Source organism: Vulpes vulpes, chromosome 8 (genome assembly GCF_048418805.1).
Source record: "Vulpes vulpes isolate BD-2025 chromosome 8, VulVul3, whole genome shotgun sequence".
In the NCBI taxonomy this organism is placed as follows: Eukaryota; Metazoa; Chordata; class Mammalia; order Carnivora; family Canidae; genus Vulpes; species Vulpes vulpes.
Window position 1 is genome coordinate 96,315,143 of NC_132787.1, and position 12,796 is coordinate 96,327,938.

The 12,796-nt window shown below is 55.8% G+C and overlaps 1 protein-coding gene across 1 annotated transcript in view; it reads left to right on the forward strand.

Moving 5' to 3' along the window:
- The first annotated feature begins 6,576 nt into the window (after window positions 1-6,576).
- HS1BP3 (HCLS1 binding protein 3) overlaps window positions 6,577-12,796 on the forward strand; it is a 31,654-nt gene continuing 25,434 nt past the window's right edge. Inside the window, exons 1-2 of the mRNA XM_026014929.2 lie at window positions 6,577-6,716; window positions 11,472-11,637. Coding sequence (XP_025870714.1) covers window positions 6,685-6,716; window positions 11,472-11,637 — 198 coding nt within the window. The 5' untranslated portion in view covers window positions 6,577-6,684. The remainder of the gene's footprint in view (window positions 6,717-11,471; window positions 11,638-12,796) is intronic.

Here is a 12,796-nt window from a genome sequence, read left to right on the forward strand (position 1 = left end):
ATGCACATTTTTTACATCATGAAACAATAAATCTGCCTCAAAGAACTTCATTATTAGGTATCAGTATGGGGCGCCTGGGTGGCTTAGTTGGTTAAGCAGCTGCCTTCATCTCAAGTCAGGGTCATGATCCTGGGGTCCCGGGATTGAGTCCTGCGTTGGCTCCCTGCTCAGCGGGAAGCCTACTTCTCCCTCTCTCTCTACCCACCCCTCGCTTGTGTGCTCTCTCTTCTCTCTCTGTCAAATAAATAAAATCTTAAAAAAAAAAAAAAAGATATCAATATAAAGGAATTCCCATGTAGCCCTCAAAGCTGAATTGACAGATCAAGACAACAGAATAAGGAGTCCAGATAATAATGTTTGCTAACAATAGTGTTTGTGAGTATTTAGAATACAACATGGTGACTAGTGGAAGAAAGGACAGATTGTTAAAAAAAAAAAAAAAAAGAACCTTACCAGTGAATGGTACTGGATATTCGATTAAATATTAGAAAAAAGGGATCCCTGGGTGGCGCAGTGGTTTGGCGCCTGCCTTTGGCCCAGGGCGCGATCCTGGAGACCTGGGATCGAATCCCACGTCGGGTTCCCGGTGCATGGAGCCTGCTTCTCCCTCTGCTTGTGTCTCTGCCTCTCTCCCTCTCTCTCTGTGTGACTATCATAAATAAAGAAAAATTAAAAAAAATAAAAATAAAAAAATAAAAAATAAATATTAGAAAAAATGACAAACCAAAATGAAGTCCCAGTGCATCAAAGAATTAATTGTGAAAAAAATATATTTGGGAAAAAATTGTGACTATTAAATAGTCTGGAGTAAGGAATACTTCTTTATTATATAATTTCATTGAGAAAAACACCAAGAGGAGTGTCCAGGGTTGGAACTACATGGAAATCTTAAAACCTGCATGTAAAAAATTTGAAAAACAGAATTGAATGCGTCAGTGTTTCAGGAAGAACAGAGAGAGAGGATAATGCCAATGGCAGTGTTAACTGTGCTGCTCTCACCGCAGCCCCACACCCGTCTCCCTCTCCCTCCCCCTTTCCCTCTCCCCCTCCCTCTCCCTCCTCCCTCTCTGGGCTGAAGGGCTTACCCCCCTCCCTGCTGGGAGTGCTGAGTCTCTGCTCAGTCCTCCCTGGGACTTGTGATGAGGGCTGCCTCCAAGGGGTGGCCCATAGCGCATTGTGGGGTCTGGTCAGTGTAGGGGTTAAAGTCCTACCTCCTCCTCTCTATTCAGGAGGGTCATCCAAGCTCCCCCTGCCCCCGGTTAGGCCTCTGCTATGCCTGGGGCACTCAGGCCCTCTGCCCAGCCCTGCTGCCTGCCTGGTGATCTGCCGGTTCCATCCTGAAACCCCAGTGTGAGTCTAGGTGAATGTGTGCACGTATCCTATGAACCTTCCGCTTTTCTGTGAGTTTGAAACTTTTTCAATATAAACACTTAGGTGAACAAGTAAGTTAAAGACAAGCGGGGGATAGTGCATATCAGAAAAGGTTAGTATCTTTGATTTATAAAGCGTTCTTACAAATCAATTAAGAAAAAGATAAACAGGGGCACCTGGGTGGCTCAGTGGTTGAGCATCTGCCTTTGGCTTGGGTCATCATCCTGGGGTCCTGGGATTGAGTCCCTGAAGGGAGCCTGCTTCTCCCTCTGCCTATGTCTCTGTCTCTCTCTGTCTCTCACAAATAAATAAAATCTTAAAAAAAAAAAAAAAAAAAAGACAAACAGCCCAATTTTTAACAGGTACAAAGGAAATAAACAGGAGTGCTACATAAAAACCAACAAACTGATGGAAACATGTTTAACCTCACTAGGAGTCAAATAAAACACTTCTAAATCAAGACATCTCATTTTCACTTAAAAAATTTTGAGAGAATTTAAGAAAATGAATTCCGGGCTATAGAGGGTCTGGGGAGTTGCTCTGCACCCAGCCTCCCCCGGAATGTCCGATGGTGGTTAGCAAAGCCGCTTAAAGTTTTGTGTCCCTGTGCCTGCGCCCAAGTTCTCCAGACTTTATCATCTAAACAGAAAGGCTGGATCTGCTGTGCCTCAGGCAGTGGGGAGTCTTGGAAGAGCATCACAGAGCAGAACAGGATCAAGGCAGCCACTGAGCACCACCATCCCAGCAGGGTCCTCCACCCGGCTGGGGCCTGGGGCGTCCACCCACCTCTCCCAGAGCTCAGAAGTTGCCCACAGACACCTCCTCCCAAATGTCTATTACTTTTTAATGCAAAAAGATTAAGCTCTGGCTCTGAGTGCCCTTCTCCCAATCTCCTGAGACTGCCCTTTACTCAACAAAGCACACGGAGACTCACCGTGTTTTCTGACACATTAGCGCTTTCCCCCCACATGGCCTTTTCCTGGTGTATCTGGTTCAAGCAGCCAGCTAGCATTTGCAAGATCACCCATCCATCTCCCGCCACACACACCGCCTTTCCATCATATATCCATAGCTTAAGGACTGGACAAGTTATGGTATATTGGCACACGGAATCCTAGGTAAGGATTTAAAATGGTTTGGGCAGTAATTTAGCATGGAGAACTGTTAACAGGGTGATAAATAAAAAAGGAAGTCACAAAATCCTACATCCAGTAAGATTTTGCATTGTTGGAAAGATATGTGTGGGTATAGAACACAACGTCAAGAGGGCAGGAACAATAAAATGTTAATAGTTGTTACTTCTGCTATAGAATGAGTGGTGAATTTTATGTTGTTTTGTTTTTGGACTATCCATATTTTATGTATTTTTTCAGTGAGGATGAGTTAGATCGGTATAACAGTTCTAGAAGATCCCCTGCTTGCCTCCTCTGCTTCAGAATCAAGCTTCTGGAGAAGGGTGCCAAGCTCACCATCCCTGTCCCCATCAGTTCCATCCTGAGGCTCACCCTGACTCTGGCCTCGGCTTCCTAGAGGGTACTGCTCATTACACTCCCAGTCCCCATCCTGAAATATTATTTTCCTTTGTTCATTCTGAGTCCACTCTTCTTCAGGGTAAATATAAACTCTTGGGCGTGGCATACAAGCCCCCCCCCCCCCCCCCCCCCCCCCCCCCCGCCAAGTGCAGATCCCATGTGGTACCTGCAGCCTCCTGTCCAGGCCACCCCTCCCTCTGCAAGCTCTTCTCCCTAGCCCCGAGTACACTGGGCTCTCTGGAGGCACCCTGGCTCTGCACTGCTGGCTAGGATACACTCTGTGTCTTCTCCTCCTCAAGCATCCCTATCCCATATTGAACAGTTGTGTTTTTTTTATTATTTCAGACCTTATGTAAGTACTTTACAACTGTACCAACATGGAATCCATTGCAGAAAGCCGCAATTAGAGTGGTCTAAGCACCTGTGCAAGGAGAAGGCTTGACACATCTCAAGAAAGAGTCTAGGGCTTGTATGCTAGTTCATGAGCCATCAGGTCCCCAGCCTTTTCCATCCTAGATATGTAGGCCCCAAATTCAGGCTTGTGCTTCACAGCCACAAGATGGCTGCTGCCTCTCCAGCATCATATCTCCTTTCCAGAAAGAAGACAGGGAAGAAACAAAAAGTTTTCTCCTAACAAGGCAAATCATCCACAGGGACTTCTGTATATATGGTCAGAGTTGTCACACGTGCCCTCCTAACTGCCAGGGAAGCTGGGAGTGCTTTGCCTTTCCAGCCTCTGTGGCAGTAAAAGCTAAAGAGGAAGACGGTTGTGAAAGGCTTTGGGGTAGCTCATCTACAGTGCTTACCATACATTTCCTCTCATCCCAGTCATATTTAGTCTCAAGCAGTGCTGTGAATTAAAGGTTTCCATTATGTGCATTGCACCCATGAGAAAACCCAAAGCTCAGAGATGACACTCAGGTTTTTTATGACCCAGGTCTGACACCACCTCCTCTCCCCAGAAGAGTTCCTTGAATGCCTCAACCCCAGGCTGATTAGTTATATGCCCTTCCTTCCCTCCGGATCTTGGGCCTGCATCCGTGCTCTTGGGCCTGCATCCATGCTGATGTCTCCAAATGTTCCCAAGTGATGTGTGAGCCCCACTAAGGAAGCCTGTGTCTTCTGCATCCTCAAAGCCTGGCAAGGTCACAGGCCCGGAGCTGTGCCTGGAAGCATTTGCTGAGTAACCGGAGAGGTGGTGGCCCTGCTCCACTTGGGATGTCTAGACCCCTAGGGTGCTAAAGCATCACTTTAGAGGACAGAGACAAATCAGCAGAAGACCCACCCCACCAGAAACAAGGGCAATGTTAGAGCATGGTATGGCCAGAGCTCAGATCAGAGCCCCTGTGGCTGTGGATTGCACTGCCCACCCCCCCACCCAGGGCCCAGGGACTTCCCTGGGGTAGGAGGACTGAAGCCTGGAGCCTTCCTCAAGGGCAGTGAGAAGGGAAATTATAAGATCCTCTGCAATGTGGTTTGCATTACTGCAGCTTCAGCCATGGAAGGGGCTCCCTGAGTCAGGCAGGAAGCAGAAAATATCAGATTTAGATCCCACATTCCGTGCATTGTATACAATTATCCACTGGAGCCACATAGGGGCAAGCAGGACACACAGAGACAGAAAGTGGGATTGCTCTCAGGGATGGGGTCACACCGTCATAGGGAACCAGTCGTATTCTTGGCAGCCACTAGGAGCAGCAAGTGCCCCAGCGTTGTGCACTCAGGAACCCTGGGCTTCCCGGGCCTGAGCTTCACTTGCCTGCAAGGCATTGGTGACAGGCAGGCTACCAGTTGCAACAAGGGCCAGTACCCTTCTTGGCAACCTCCCACCTGTGCTGAGGGAGAGGGGCAAGCACTTCCCTAAAATCTTCCTGGGCCATCTTCTCCATGGGTTCAATGAAGGCTCAGCCCCAGGCAGCTTCTTCTGCAGCTTCCTACCCAGGACCTGACATCAGGGTCTCCAGCCTGGAGGGGTGGAGTGTTCCCAGGGCCCGGAATAGAGGCCCAGCTCAGTAGATATTATTGAATGAATGAATGAGTAAATGCATGAATGCATGAAAAGGCCATAAGAGAAAGCAGAGAGCAGTTTTGTGATGGAATCTGACTGGTGGCAGAAACCAAGCAGCATTCTCGTTAGTGCTACACATTGGAGCAGCACAAACATATTAACTAAATGTCACTGTGGACTCTGGCCCACCTTACAGGTGGTTGCACAGCTGGAGAGTTTCCTGATAGAATTACTGGGTAGCAGGGGCACTGGGTGGCTCAGTGGTTAAGTGTCGGCCTTTGGCTCAGATGGTGATTCCCTGGGTCCCCGGATCCAGTCCCACATCGGGCTCCCCACATGCAGCCTGCTTCTCCCTCTGCCTGTGTCTTTGCCCGCTCTGTGTGTCTCTCATAAATACATAAAATTAAAAAAAAAAAAAAAAGAATCCTGTTAAGTCAGTTGAGAGACAATTGCCCCCCACCACCAACTCCCCCCACCCCACCCCCGGGGGGGGGGAAACTGATCACTTCCACATACGATGTCTAAGTCCTGGCCTGCCTTCAGCAAGAATCCTGCTAGGTGGGTTTAGTAAGAACCCCCCTCTCCTTGCTGCCCCCTCCAGTCTTCCCCCCCTGACCCTGACTCAGCACCAGGACCATGGGGAAGGTGGAGCCCAACTCCCACCCCCACCCCCCCCTTGCTGTACTGAGTGTACTGAGCTGGGCCCGGAGTCCAGAGCCCATCGAGGTCGCAGCAGCCTCAGGAAGTCCTCCGTGGGGTTTAGCAAGCGTCCCGACAACGTCTCTGTAGCGGGGGAGAGAAAAGCAGCTTTGGGAAGCTTTGGTTGGGAAGACCCTGCCCGCCTCTGCGGAGAGCCACCGGCAGGCCTCCGGAGCGCTCAGCGGCTGCGGCTTTGGACAACGCCCCAGAGCGGGTCGGTCGGGTGGATCTTGTTTGCTGGGTTAGGGGTTACCTCATTTGACCCTCCTCTAAGTATCCCCGGGGCCGTGACCACTGGCTGCCTTGTTTCCCGACGCCCTCCCCAAGCCAGCGGAGCCAAGTCATTTAGCGTCTGAGCCGGGACACTCCGGGCAGTCCCAACGGTGACCCGGGCGCTGTGGCTGCCGGGACAACTGGCGCAGGCCGGGCCCTGCGGTTACCAGCAAGGCTCCCCCGCTTTTGCTTGCTCGGCTCCTGGCCGCTGGGTTGGCTCAGGACAGCGGTCGGGGCACGGGGGGCGGGGCGTGGCCAGGGGGGCCGGGGCGTGGCCTGGAGGGGCGGGGGCTGTGCCGGGAGGGGCGGGGGCGTGGCCTGAAGGGGAGGGGCGTGGCCGGTGGGGCGGGGGCGGGGCCGGGCGGGCGGGGGCGGGGCCGGCAGGGCGGGGCCTGGAGGAGCAGGGGCGGGGGCGGGGCCGGAGCCGGCAGGGGCGGGGGCGGGGCCGGCGGGGGCGGGGGCGGTCGGGGGCGTGGCCTGGAGGGGCGGGGGCGGGGGCGGGCCGGGGCGGGGGCGGGGCCTGGAGGAGCAGGGGGCGGGGCCGGAGCCGGGGCCGACAGGGGCGGGGGCGGGGCCTAGCTGGACCCGGGCCTCCCGCCGCGCAGTCCGAGCGCCGTCCGCGCCCAAGTTCCAGGGAGGCCGGAAATTCGCTGCGGCCGCCAGGGGGCGGGCGGGGGCCGGGGCCGGGGCCGGGCCGGGCCGGGCGGGGCGGGCCGAGCGCGCGGGGCGGGGACGTGGCGACGCCGGCGCCGGCGCCAGCGGGTCCCGTGACCGTGCGCCCCGCCCGGAGCCCCCACGGTCATGCAGTCCCCGGCGGTGCTCGTCACCTCCAGGTGAGCGACCCCGTGCCCGGCGCCGCGGAGAGCTCCATGCGCCCCAGTCGGAGGAGCAGGCGGGGGCGTCCGGCCCCCTGGCCTCGCGGCCCGGCCTCGCCAGCGCCCCGGCGCGTTGTCCGGCGCGTTGTCCGGCGCGTTGTCCGGGCTCGGCCGCTCCACCGCCCCGCAGGAGAGGTGGGCGCATGGAGTGTCCCGTTTACAGATGGGCAAAACTGAGGCCCTTAGAAGGGTAACGGACCCGTCCAGGACCCAGAGGAAGGCCGGGGTTGGCCGGCCCCGCCGGCGGGCGGAGAGGGGTCACTGCCCCCCGTCTCTGCACGGTTCGTTTCTTTTCAGCCCCGAAAATACCGTTTACGCATCCTTTCAGGGCTCGCTGTGTGCCAGGCGCCTGCACGGCCCTGGGGATGGGGCTGAATCACGAAGGCCCGGCTCTGCCCTGCAGGGCACACGGAATGAACACCGCGGGGGCCAGAAGCCGGGGGAGGTCGTAGGTTCAGGTTGCCATGGGGGTTGCCAGGGGCGCACCGTGCAAGGGCCCCAGCAAGAGTAGGAGTTAACCAGGTGGAGGGGAGGGAAGAGGTGGCAGCTGCTCAAGGAAGTAGCTCGGAGAAGTGCAGGTTACAGCAGAGGAGGCCTCGGGAGGCAGCAGGTGCAGTGTGGCCCCACCCTGACCCCGACCTGGGGGACCCAGGGCAAGATGGACCCTGGGAAGGATGGGATGCACATGCTTTGACTCCTCTGTAGAGGGACTCACGGTGTTTTCATGAACACCCCTCTTGTTCCCCCTACAAGAGCCTTGGTCGAAGATGTCAGTTGATTGCATAAACGAATGTTATTGATTTCCCAGCCCAACTCTTGTTTTTCCTGCTGTAATCTGATGTATCCTCTGTCACTTCAGGTCTAGAAAAATGTGATTCTGTAAGTAAACCCTGATGCCAGAACCTGTTTGGTGTCCTCTGCATGACGCAGTGAGGTCACAGGTTGTGTTGTCCTTGTCAAAAGAGGTGTATCTGGTGCTACATAAGTCGCCTCTCCTGGAGCCAGTTGCATTTTCTGCAAAAAGGACGTTTGAGATTGGCAGGTGTGAATAGGGCCGGCAGTAGACATCCCCCTCAGCACCCCCCCCCCCACACACACACCACATGGTGTGACTTTGGAGTGGGGTGCTTTGGAAGGGGGTGGGTGGCTCCCCTCACTGCCCTAACCCTGTGAGCAGGGCTGGCTCACAGTGATGGGTGCTGGTGATGAAGGCCAGGTGGGTGGTGCTCAGTCCTTCCTGCTGGCAGGCACTGGCCAATCCAAGGAGCTGTCCACAGGGTGGGTCCCAACACTTGAGACCAGCCACCAGGCAGGCTCTTCACAGTTGGGCCCCAACTCAGCTTTCCACTCACCACCACATGCATTCACGCCTGCGTTCATCCAGCAGCTACTGATCGAGCGCCTACTCTATCCCAAGTACTGGCTCAGATTCTAGGGTGTAGCAGTGAACAAAATGAAGCCCATCTCGTGGAGCTTCAGTGGGGACAGCTGGACAGCAGGTAAATAGATAATGCGTCAGGGATCATAACTGGCATGAAGGAAAATAAAACGGTAGGGGGGGAGGAGATAGGAGGAATGAGTGCTGGATTTTGGGGTGTGCTGATTTGTCCAGGAGTGTCATTCTGATAGAATGGCAGTTGGGCAGATCCTAACAAGCTCCCTGAGGGAGAGAGCCATGAGGATACCTTGAACAAGACGTACCGAGCAGAGAGGACAGCAGAGCCAATGTCCTGGGGCAGGGGGGGGTGCTTGGACGCCACCAAGGAGGCCAGCATGGCTGAAGTGAATGAGGCAGTGAAGAACTGTGGGCTTGGAAGCAGTGGGGGGACTATGGTGAGGAGGAGGTGAAGGGAGAGAGAGAAGGGAGGGGGAAGATCCAGAAACCTACCTCAGGTAGGAGCCAACCAGTGTGTCCCCAGGGGTCGGGGAAATTGATGCAGGGATTTCTCTGATTGCTGCCCTTCTCAGTGAAATAAGAACCAGAGCTTTCAGGGAAGAACAGGTATTGGGCGCTTATGGGCGGTTTGTTGAGAGAGGCAGCTTCGACTCCATGCCTTGCTGCTCGGCAGATGGCCCCAGGAACAGCAGAGTAGCATCTGCATCCCCTGGGAGCTGGCTGGACAGGCGGACTCTCAGGCCCCGTCCCAGACCCGCTGAATCCAAATCTGCATATTGACAGCTTCCTCAAGTGACTGGGATGCACTTGAGGATGGAGAAGCTTGGTCTAAGGCATAGCCGGGAAAACTACACCCAGGAGCCAAGTCATGCCCACCTCTCACTTTTGTAAATAAAGTCTATGTGTCGTCTGTGGCTGCTGTCATGCCACATTGCTGCCTTGAGTAGTTGTGACAGAGGTCATATGTCCTGTAAATCCTAAAATGTTTACTTAATCTGGCCTTTTATGGCAAAAGTTTGCCTGGGGCCCAGGGGAGCGGGAGAGGGAGTGAGTCAGGCTGGGATGCATCAGAGTTACCTGGAGGATGGGGATCCCCGGGTGGCTCAACAGTTTGGCACCTGCCTTTGGCCCAGGGCATGATCCTGGAGTCCCGGGATCGAGTCCCACATCAGGCTCCCTGCATGGAGCCTGCTTCTCCCTCTGCCTGTGTCTCTGCTTCTCTCCGTGTGTTTCTCATGAATAAATAAATAAAAATCTTAAAAAAAAAAAAAAAGGTTACCTGGAGGAGTTGGCAACATGAAGATAATGGGTCCCCCCCTCCCCAGGGCTTCGATTCAGGGGCCTGAATTTCCCAGGTGACACCGATGCAGCAGGGACCACACTTTGAGAAGCTCAGATCTAGTCTAAGGGAGGGGTGCCAGGCCCAGGCTGCAGCTTGCAGGTTGTGGGACCAGGTGGCATGTATGAATGTCCCAGTCCCAGGTCCCAGTACAAAGGAGGCAGAGACTTGGAGTGAGCAGAGGAGCAGAGGCCGGAAGCAGTGGTTCCAGTAGTGGCACATCAGGGCCTCCCAGCGGAGGAGGCATGACGGGAACAGGAGGGACAGTGGATGGCAGTGAGGTGGTGGACTGCAGGCCCTCGCGGGGCCAAAGAACTGCCAGATGCCAGGTACTAAGAGGGAGAGAGTGAGCATGGCCAACAGGAGGTTCCTGCCAGCAGGGAGGTCAGGGGGTCCTTCACACCTGCTTTTCTTGGCCAAGAGGCCCTGCTCCTCTGCACTTCCACCCACCTGTGCCCTGTTGCCATAATGATCCTAATGCCTACCTCCCTCCACCCGAGAAGAGGCAGCCCCGGGCTCTGGGGCAGCTGCCTGGGTGTGATCCCTGGCTTCACCTCTGACTTGCTGAGCCCCGGACAGGTGACTCCCTTTTTGTGCCTCTTCGCTTCTCTTTAAATGGGTCTGAGCAGTTGTGACCCACTGCAGGGCAGCCAGGAAGGAGTGACTCTTAGGTGAGGTCCGTAGAGCCTGCAGCAGTGCCAGCTGCTACCAGGCTCCCCTTTAATCCACTCTGTGCCCCTGCCCTTGTAGCGGGAACCCCCAAGTAGACGATGCGCTAAGCCAGGAGCACCATGGTCTCACCTCAGTGTAAGGCCAAGAATGCTCATTAGGTTACTGGCCAAAGGAAAGGAGGGCTGATAAGTCAGGTGTGCTTTTCCATCTCGCAGAGGTGCATTTGGCCTCGCCTGGGCTTTCCCAAGTGGTCAGTGCTTATGGCAGCGCGCCTTGTGCCACATGAGGACGTTCATGTGTGTGGAGGATTGTCTGGTCCAGGCTTGTGTAAGGACCATATGCAGGCAAATGGCAGTTGTCCTCCCTAGTTGAGTGACAGCGGCATCACCATGGTGATGGTGTTGCATGCCTAGTGTGGAGGTGGCAGGAATCCGTGTGGAAGGAGCCCCAGGGGACAGAGTGTCTCTGAATGATCGGGACGTTAGTCCAGAGAGGGAAAGGCCCCTGCCCTGGTATAGTTTTAGTGCAGAAGCACCCTCCTCCTCAGAGCATCCCTTTGCTCCTGTCCTGGAAGTCCTGCCGAGCACATAGTAGGTCTCCACCTTGATGAGGAGGGGTCCTGTCACAGGTGTTTGTGTGACATGTATTTATCCACGTGGGTCTACGTTACCCCTTACAGAGAATAAGGACACAGTTACTGTTTTTTATCACTTGAGAGAAAACGTTTCATGACTCGTTTGCCCCCCATACAATTCAGTATGCGTGTGGAGCGCGTACAGATTCTCCAAGAGCCGTGATGTTCTACTGAGCACCCTCTCAAAGCCTCACACAGCAGCCTCCTCAGTGCCTTGCGGGGCCCCGAGGCTAATGGGGACCCTGCATCCAGTGCCCTTTCCATCCTACCCGCCCTGGGCAGGTTCTGTCGTAGGTCTGCGGCCCTCCGATGGGCTGAAGAGATGTGTCTCTACTGGGGTTCCTGGCAGCGTGTCCTTCTTGGGCTGTGCGCAGAGAGCCAGGCACTTTCCTTGGAGAGAACAGAGCCCCCGGATGCCGTCCCTCCAAATCCTGCGGGGACTCATGCACCGAGCATGTTTTCCTGCTGGGGACAGCCGTTTGGGAGGGCCCGGGCCTTGTGAGGGGCCGGTGTGTGGTGGTGCTGGTGGCCCGAAGCAGGGGCCGCTGAGGACAGCCAGTGGCGCAGCTTCCCAGCCAGGCCTGCAGGCCACCCTGAGGTCCTGTCTGCATTTCGCTCGAGAAGCCTGCTGACCTGAACCTGAGCTTCCTTTGCCTTCTTTCCCTTTGGCAGGCGACTTCAGAATGTCCACACGGGCCTCGACCTGACCGTGCCCCAGCACCAGGAGGTGCGGGGCAAGATGATGTCAGGCCACGTGGAGTACCAGATCCTGGTGGTAACCCGGCTGGCGGCGTTCAAGTCGGCCAAGCACCGGCCCGAGGATGTCGTCCAGTTCTTGGTGAGCCCGGGACTCTGCCGGGATGCTCCCCAGGGGGCCTGGGGACCAGGTGCACAGACACACCCGCCAGAAGGTGTGAGTGGCATCAGGATGTGGGGCCTGAGAGGGCCAGGGCCGGTCGGGCAGTAAGTGCACAAGGCCGGGAGCTTCTGGTCCATGGAGATAGACCTGTAAAGAGATGCAGGCCGTGCCGGGAGCGCAAGGGGCTGTAGGCATGTGAAGGGGCACCTGACCCACCTCAGGAAATGTTCTGGAGGATTTCTCAGAAGAGTGAGGGCTGAGCGAGTAGAGCTGCACAGCCGGGGAAGGGTGTCCAGGCGGAGGGCACAGCCTCAGCAGGGCAGGCGCAGGGTGTTGTGCGCGGGGAGCTGCCCACAGTTGAGTATCATCCTAGAGGAAGCGGGAGGCCACGGGCAGAGTCCAGGTCATGGAGGGCACGTAGGGAGCCTGACTCATCTTGCAGCCAAGGAGGAGTTTTCATTAGGGGAGTGACTCCCTGGCCCATCTGGAGGGGAGTAGACTTGGGTTGGACGGAACCAGGCAGGGGCAGGGACAGGGGGCCAGGTATGGGGCCAGAGCTGCCCCAGGGGAGGGCCGAAGGCAGGCCGGTCATGGTTGGTGTGAGGGGGAGGCAGACAGTTGTAAAATATCTCCAAGGTAACGGGTGTGTCATCTGCTGACTGACCGTTGATCCGCACCAACGGAAGTAAGGTGCAGAGGGGCAGGTCTCGGGGCGGGGGGGGGGGGGTGGACTGTGAAGGCCTAGGATGCAGGTTTGGGAGACGTCAGCTTAGAGGTGAGGTTGAAAGCCTGGGAGTAGGTGGATGTGAAGGGCAGAGGGGAGGGTTTAGGAGGGAACCCCAGAGACACAGCAGCCTGGGGATAGTCATGGAGAGGGAGGAGCTGCTGAGGCCACAGAGAGAGAAGTCGAGGAGTCACAGGAGCTAAGGGAAGAGAATCTGAGGTCAGCGCCTCTGGGCATAATGGAAACAGCATTTTGGGAGCTCTGAGGAGCATCCACGCCAGCCTGCTTGTCCCATGCCAAGGGCCAGCCTTACGTGTGAGGCTGTGCGTGAAGATGTTTCTATACCTCCACGCATCACACCAGTGCCACTTTTCTGACCAGTGACACCCACACCCTGCAGAGGGTGTGTGTGCG